This window comes from Carya illinoinensis, chromosome 3 (assembly GCF_018687715.1).
Source record: "Carya illinoinensis cultivar Pawnee chromosome 3, C.illinoinensisPawnee_v1, whole genome shotgun sequence".
NCBI lineage: Eukaryota > Viridiplantae > Streptophyta > Magnoliopsida > Fagales > Juglandaceae > Carya > Carya illinoinensis.
The window spans coordinates 49189500-49197042 of record NC_056754.1 but is presented as its reverse complement, the minus strand read 5'-3'; the positions used below and the strand labels follow the sequence as shown (position 1 = coordinate 49197042).

At 33.5% G+C, this 7543-nt stretch overlaps 2 protein-coding genes across 3 annotated transcripts; one reads left to right on the top strand and one right to left on the bottom strand.

Moving 5' to 3' along the window:
• The first annotated feature begins 389 nt into the window (after window positions 1-389).
• On the top strand, window positions 390-3276 carry LOC122305065 (protein PGR). Its single transcript, XM_043117364.1, has 5 exons — window positions 390-657; window positions 783-896; window positions 1686-1908; window positions 2532-2780; window positions 2932-3276. The coding sequence occupies exons 1-5, from the start codon at window positions 512-514 to the stop codon at window positions 3061-3063; spliced, it is 864 nt and encodes a 287-aa protein (XP_042973298.1). The 5' UTR covers window positions 390-511; the 3' UTR covers window positions 3064-3276.
• Window positions 3277-5126: 1850 nt separating this feature from the next.
• On the bottom strand, window positions 5127-6752 carry LOC122305064 (aquaporin SIP1-2-like). 2 transcript variants are annotated; one of them, XM_043117363.1, is made up of 3 exons: window positions 6615-6752; window positions 6355-6507; window positions 5127-5992 (listed from the first exon to the last, which is right to left on the bottom strand). In XM_043117363.1, the coding sequence occupies exon 3, from the start codon at window positions 5974-5976 to the stop codon at window positions 5248-5250; it is 729 nt and encodes a 242-aa protein (XP_042973297.1). In that variant the 5' UTR covers window positions 5977-5992; window positions 6355-6507; window positions 6615-6752; the 3' UTR covers window positions 5127-5247. The 2 variants fall into 2 exon arrangements, with proteins under 2 accessions (XP_042973297.1, XP_042973295.1); XM_043117361.1 differs by having other exon boundaries at window positions 6355-6688.
• Between the last annotated feature and the right edge of the window lie 791 nt (window positions 6753-7543).

Below are 7543 nucleotides of genomic sequence, written 5' to 3'. Positions count from 1 at the left end.
TAAAATAATAATGAATAAAATATTATTATAATATAATTTTTTAATATTAATTTTATGTTAAAATATACAAAAAATTCTATTAATTATTATATTTTATATTAAAATTAAAATAATTTAATAAAATAAGATAAAATTATTTCATTTTTCCTTAACCAATCCGGGCATTTGCCATCGAGAACAAAACGAAGACAAGAGAGAAAAAAAAAACAGCAATAACTGGATTGTATTTGGCCACTTGAAATTTTTATCTTAAATTTAAAATTTTTATTTTATCATTACAATTTTTTCAAATCTCAATACAAAATATAATAAATAATTCAACATTTTCTTAACTTTTTTTAAATCTTAAAATAATAAAATATTATCTCGAAATTCAAAATTTTCATCTAAAAATTATAAGCAGAACCGTTCGTCTCCATCAGAGATGCTCCTAAATTCATAAAATTTCGAGAACCTGTACCTGCAAACTTTGCTCTGAAAACTGAAAACCCTGCCATCCACAGAGTCAAAGATGGAAAAGAATGTGATCCAGCCACTGATTGCTGCTTCAATCTCGTTCTTAATCGCAACCAGAGCTTACAGAAGAAAATCCCTTGACCTTTCCGGGGCTATTTGCGGCTTTCTTGTTATGTCCATTCACCTTGCCCTCGGATACCGGTCCGTTTCTATTATTATTATTTTTTTTCTATTATTTGTTTAAACTCTGTTTGTTTTTGGGAAAATATGAGAAGATGAAGAAGATGAGGGGTTGGACTATCTAATTAATTGTATTTTTCTTTTAGGTATGGAGCTATGTTGCTTGTGTTCTTCTTCACCTCCTCTAAGCTCACGAAGGTGGGCGAAGAGAAAAAGCGACGCGTCGATGCTGATTTCAAGGAAGGCGGACAACGAAATTGGTAAATAACCTCTGTCGATTGATTTCGCGAAATTTAAGTAAAAATCTCTTCGCGAGCGTAATCTTGTATTGATTTGCATGGCCCAGAAATAAAGGTGTGGTGGTTGAATTGGTCATAATCTTTGTTGCTCAGTATTTCAATTCCTAATCCGTTGGATGTATCTCTGAGTTCGTGTGTATAACTCGATGATGCTTAAACTGTTGTCGAATGTCGATAATGACGTATAAGGCTCACAGATTGGCACATGCTGGTATTTTCTTCCAAAAAAAATCAAAAGAAAAGAAAAATTGTAAATTCCATGCTGTAAGTGCACCTTTGTGTTGGCTGTGATATGATGTGAGTTTGGCCGCTCATATTGTTTGGTAAACCTTTTTTACCTTTTCAAAAAAAAAAAAAAAAGAAGAACCTTTTATACCGCCTAATTGTGTATTTTGGAAACCTTTTTATAAAAAGTTTTTAGATGTGAGGTGAAACTGTACTTGGTAGTTTATGGATAGGATGTGCTACATGAAGCTATTGCTCGCCAGATAAAATCATTGGCATCTCATCTTTGAATTGCTTGTACCTAATTATGTCGATTTGAAAAATGTATCCAAGCACCAAGGGACTGTTGAATGGACTTCAGAGTTTTTTGCAAACTGCATTTTTCTTTTTCAGTTCCTCTACCATCATCAACACAACAATGTGAAAGTAATGGGCCAGCATGCATCTCTGAAGCTTCTGCACTGGCAAAGTGCCAAATTGTTGATGCTCTTTTTAAACGACTGCTCCTCTGTTCCTTCTTTTCAGGATACAAGTTCTGTCCAATGCTGGCATTGCTATGGTTTTGGTTGTCATTATATGGAAATTGACACGAGGGCAGGACAAGTGTTTGGACTCAAAAGACTCAACTCTTGTTACATCTCTCCTCGGTGGTATTATTGGTCACTATTGCTGCTGTAATGGAGACACTTGGTCTTCTGAACTTGGGGTACTGAGTGATGCACAACCTCGACTAATCACAACCTTTAAGGTGAATCTTGCTTCAAAAAATTATCTGCTTCTGCCAACTATAGTTGTAGCCTTCACAGCCCATTTCCTGAATGCACATACACGACTCCAGAACCTTTATGCTAGATGTTAGAAGCATTTACCTGCAATTGTTTGCTCTGGCTATCAAATAGCAAGTGTAGCTATTGGAGCTAAGAAGTAGCTTTGTCTGGTTTTGATCATCCCTCATGCAACTTATTCTTTTATCTCATTCCTGCGCTCACAGTTTTGGGCTATATTGTGAGTTCTAGCATTATATACTTGCTTCTTAAAATTTTTTTTTTTGATAAGTACTTGCTTCTTAAAAATTAAATTGCCAATGTCATGAAGTAGACAATTTTTCTCCACATCCGCCACCCTTTTCATTCATCCATTCTTTGTACTTTTTATTTATCAACATAGAGTTTATCTGTTGTTTCTTCGTTGAAGCTTATCTGACATCTCAATTTAGAAACCTCTGATGAAAATAGTTTTTCTATTGTATAAGCAGTAGGCGCCTTTTGTGGTTTTTACATTTTTAATTATTATACAAACTTAAGGAAATTGACTAGCTTTATAGACATAAGGGAGATTAAGGATGTAAATTCTGTGCTTATTTGTTGTCAGCCTGTTCGGAAGGGGACAAATGGTGGTGTGACACTAGCAGGACTCTTGGCAGCTGCAGCTGCAGGCAGTGTCATAGGACTAACTTTTGCTGTCTTTGGGTTTTTCACAACAAAATGCACATATGATGTAGCCGTCAAGCAGCTATTGGTAATACCTCTTTCTGCTCTGGCGGGACTATGTGGAAGTCTCATAGATTCTCTTTTGGGAGCAACACTGCAATTCAGTGGATTCTGCACTGTTCGTAATAAGGTACATTAAGACATTTTGCCCTAATTTATCACCAGCTTAGTGTCTTTCTTCTGGTATTTGGCATAATTGCAACACATCCATTTATGAACTGATCAGGTAATTCTTGGGTATTTTAAACCTGTTTTGAACATTTTCTTATCGTGAATCACAGGTTGTTGGAAAACCAGGACCAACTGTGAAAAGGATTTCAGGTATTAGCATTCTTGACAATAATGCTGTGAATCTTGTGTCGATATTGCTGACCACACTGCTGACTTCCATCGCCTGTGTGTACATCTTTTAAAACCATCGGTACAAACCGATGATTTTGTCCTCAGTATGAGTTCGCACAGTTCAGAAAGTGCAGTTCATAGTTGATGTATGTGACAACTGTACCATGTTGTATCGTTTGCAAGCTAGAAACCTAGAGTCCGATGTTAATCTTGGGATGAATAAAGCATTAAACATTTAACCCCATGAATCCAAAATATGGAGGGGTTAACGGCCTCTGGATGAACGCCTGGGTGTGATCAAATAATTAGTTTGGCAGTCTTACACATTAGCATGAAAATTAAAATAGTTAAATTGATCTCTTTTTATTAAGAGGAATGATATTTGCATATATGTAAGTCTCAACCACTTCCTTAAAAAAAAAATAATGATAAATATATGATTTAAAAACAGTTTTTAACTAAATATTTTAATAAATAGTATTAATTAAACTTTTAAAATAAATAGTAATTTAAATTTTATGCTGGACTAAAACTTAGCCTTACTTTTAACGGAAGAGATTTTGTTAGAATTTTGTGTTGCATGTTGATCTAGACCATCACGGCAAATCGTATCAACCCTGGTCCCTCTCCATCTTTTTTAGTCTAGCTCACATGGTCGATCACCCTCAGTGTTTTCTATCACGGCTAGATAACTTTCTTAAGACCATGCATCTATCAGTACCATCTACCACCAATGTCTTGGCATGACGGTCATGAGTTCTGATCACCTGTACGCCTACACGTGGCATCACCACCAATCATAATCAATCGCCTCCCTTTCTTCCAGTCACAGATATCACCAACCTTTTCTAAGCATGACAATCTATCATCGGGTCTACCACAAACATTTTTCAGTCTTCTTGGTGCTCTGCTACAGCTGAAATTGTATTTGTAGAGAACATTTTCATCTCTTCTCTAATTTGATAAGTCATTTTTACCCATTGCTAAAAGAATTTTATTAATGCAAATAATCTTAAAAAGTTTTCTATTATTTCTAGAGTAGATTAATATTGTGAAGCAAAATTATTAATCTAAATATAGTACTAATTCATGGGTTTTAATGCAACCGAACAGTACCGGAAATATATATATATATATACATATATATATATTCTTTTCTATATTATTATCATTTTCAATCATCAACCAAATATTAAGAAATTAGTAACTATTTTAGAAAAATATTTTTAATTTTCATGGTTTACATAGAAAGAAATGCATGCACCCTTAAGGCAATTATTAATTAATACGAGGATTGTCTGCAAATGTATCATTTTTTTTTTCCAATACTTTGGGTATATTCCTTTTATATAATAAATGAAAACTTGTATTTACAAGCTGGTATAGAAGATATACTCTCGATATAGTTGATTTGGCATGACTTGATTTGCAAGAGTAGTTTTAAAATCAAATATCTTACAAATGAAGACTTGTTATGTAAACAGTGAATGATATATTCTCCACACCAACTTATAAATAAAGAAGAATAATGATAGATTTATTAATGCCTGTTTACAACTCTATAGTATATTTGAAATTTTTATTATTTTTATAATTTTCTTTTAAGTATTTTTTTAAACATCCTTAATCATTAAAAAAAAATTTAAAAATATACAACTTCACTAATAATACTTTATTGACTATTCAATAAAAATTAAAAAAAAAATAATAAACGAATGGCAGAAGGTAAAAAAGCCTATCATTATTTTTTGATTGGAGACTTTCTCAAATTTCCCCAATGAGGCCTTCCATTTTTTTTTTTTAAAAAAATGTTTTAAAAATTGGTGATTGACTATCAACCGATCCAAGTGGACTGGTTGGGTTGAATGGCTTAAACCCGTGGGCAGTCGGTTGTCAAAAGCGACTCCCCACGGGCCACATCTATTGATTTAAGCCACCAGGAAATGTTATCACTTGAAAACTGCCCTAATCAAGGTGATTAGGCTCAGTATTAATTGCTCGGCCATAGCCAAAAATCCTAATTGGACTCAGCAATATTATTAATCATCAATCTATATCAAAACTCTAATTTAAAAAAAAAAAAAAATGTATTTAACTATATCTAACATTACTCAAAATAAAATTATATACTTAATTGTCTGAAAATAACTTTATTAATGGGGAGGTCCTGATAATTACGTCGTCATCAACATCAAGCTAGCTTAATTCTCTACCAAGTCAATGAGCATTGAGCACATAAGCTTATACGGCCCTCTTCAAGCTTTCTTCTGTTTTGCCGGCTGGGATGAGGTCGGGAAGAGAAGCCGGAAAATCCAAGCTGCCAATATTGCTCCGATGAAGGGGCAGATCCAATAGACATAGAAATGTTCCCATGTATCATGCGATTTGTCTACATACGCCCAACCAAAAGCGAAGGTCGGATTCATGGCAGGTCCTGTGTAATTAGAACCCACAAAGATTAACGATACAGTTGCCACGGCAAGGAACCACGTCTTCATTATCAGGCTTCGGGGACCCCTGAGGATAATCAAAAGGACAGCAAAACTCATGAGGAAGGTCAGCAATCCCTCGGCAATGGCTCCAGAATGCAAGTCAACTTTGAGAGAAGGCCCGCCTAGAATGTGCTTGTACTCCTTTGGCATAATCTCCATTATTGCAAGAGTGCCGCCCACAGCACCGGCTGCCTGAGCAGGGAAGCGTAGGGCCATAGAGAACAGGGTGTCGGAACCTAGGCCGGCAGCGTAAAATGAGGCGTTGCCGGTGGGGTTAAAGCTAGCCCCACCCAGCAGGGCATCGCCGATCAATGTGAAGACAAAGAGTAGAACAAAGAAAAGCAGGGTAGTGATGAAGAGAGAAGGCCAGAGCAGTCCTTGAACCCCGAGTGCAGTGGCGATTACACTAGTCAGTGCCCCCAGAGAGGATGCGCAAAATGCCCACATAAATGTCAGCACTGCATCTCCGATTGCTGCTTTTATGGCACCCATTTTTGGATCTGAATATCTATGATCACCGGCCACCACCACCACCACATACAGTTATGATCATGTCAAAATTCCAACCAAGATTTTAGGATACAAATAATAACAAGAATTCACAGGTTCCTCGACTTTTATAAAAATAAATTTATAAATTGAAATTATAATATTTTGTTATATTATATCAAACCATATTATTTTGAATTTTTTTTTTTTTCAAAATCAAGTATTTCTCACTTCTAATACAGGCATGATTTTCATTCGATCGAGATGCTATAAATATTTTTAATTTGGGGATGGGGGGAAATTGGAACGAAACCAGATACTTGAGATAAAAATAAAATAAAATAACATGAAAAATGATATGAACATGTGTATAAGAATTACCAAGCGCATGCAAAAGAAGCCTCTCTTATCTCTTCATGGCGTCTACGGTAAGTGATGATCCTAACCCGGCGGCGCAGATTTATTCTTCCTTCCCGATCTCTCTTTCTCGCGGAAAGAAATTTTCCAAAATTCCAAGAACACAAACGAGTAGTACTACAAGGCAAGGAAGGAGATCAGGTGAACAAGTAATAAAGGCTAGAATTCGAGCAGGGGTTGAAATTTATTTAATACAGAACCAGAAGGCAGATCGAGATGGAAACCTAGTAGGGTTTGGTTTGATCTGTTGGCTGCTGGTTGGGATGGCTCCACATTTCATGATTATCTTATTATAATATATACATGACGTGTGTACGTTTCATATATATATTTTATCTGAAGAAATTAAATGCCTTGATCTTTTGTCATCCTTGAATATCTCGTTTTTTGACTTTTTCTTTCCTTATCTCTTAAAATTTAGTTCAGAATTTAGAATATTGGAAAAGACGAAAATATATGAAATGCATACGTCAATCGTATTAATTAAATACGTAAAGAATATATAATCGTAATTGTATATAAGATTTTTATTAAAAATAAATAAATAAATCTAAAATTTATATAAAAAATTAATTTTTTAATAATAAATTTTATTTTTTAAATAAAATATGTAAAACTTATATATCTTATAACTGCATTTAATATTACTATTATTGATAGGATCTTCTCCAATCTAAACAATAAAATCGTGATTTTGTGTATCTCGTTGTTGGTTTGAAATTTAAATTGCATTCTCATAGTGATGAAATATGATTATTTAACTAAATTAAAATCGACGTATCATGTACAGTGGTGTAGCCGATATTTTGATAATTTAGTGAGTGCAAATTTTAAATAAAATAAATAATTAAAAAAATGAAATGAAGTATCTAATTTTTTTTTAAAAAAAAAACCCAACAAACATTTTACTTTTTTTTCTTAAACAAGCAAATAAAAAATAAATAAATGATAGTGATCACTGACTCCACTATCAAAAACCAAACCGTTTAAATTATAGTAAACAATCTTAGACTTGTTTGATTATTCAAAACATCTCATCTCATTTTATTATTACAAATTTTATAAATTTCTACATAAAATATAATAAATAATTTAACTTTTTCAAATTTTAAAACAAAATTAATATTAAAAAATTATATTATAATAATATTTT

Excerpts from the sequence above, each read along its gene's own strand:
- LOC122305065 (XM_043117364.1), top strand. The coding sequence starts at position 512 with ATGGAAAAGAATGTGATCCAGCCACTGATTGCTGCTTCAATCTCGTTC. Across the intron at positions 658-782 it reads CACCTTGCCCTCGGATACCG|GTATGGAGCTATGTTGCTTG; the intron begins GTCCGTTTCTAT and ends TTTTTCTTTTAG. Across the intron at positions 2,781-2,931 it reads TCTGCACTGTTCGTAATAAG|GTTGTTGGAAAACCAGGACC; the intron begins GTACATTAAGAC and ends CGTGAATCACAG.
- LOC122305064 (XM_043117363.1), bottom strand. The coding sequence starts at position 5,976 with ATGGGTGCCATAAAAGCAGCAATCGGAGATGCAGTGCTGACATTTATG.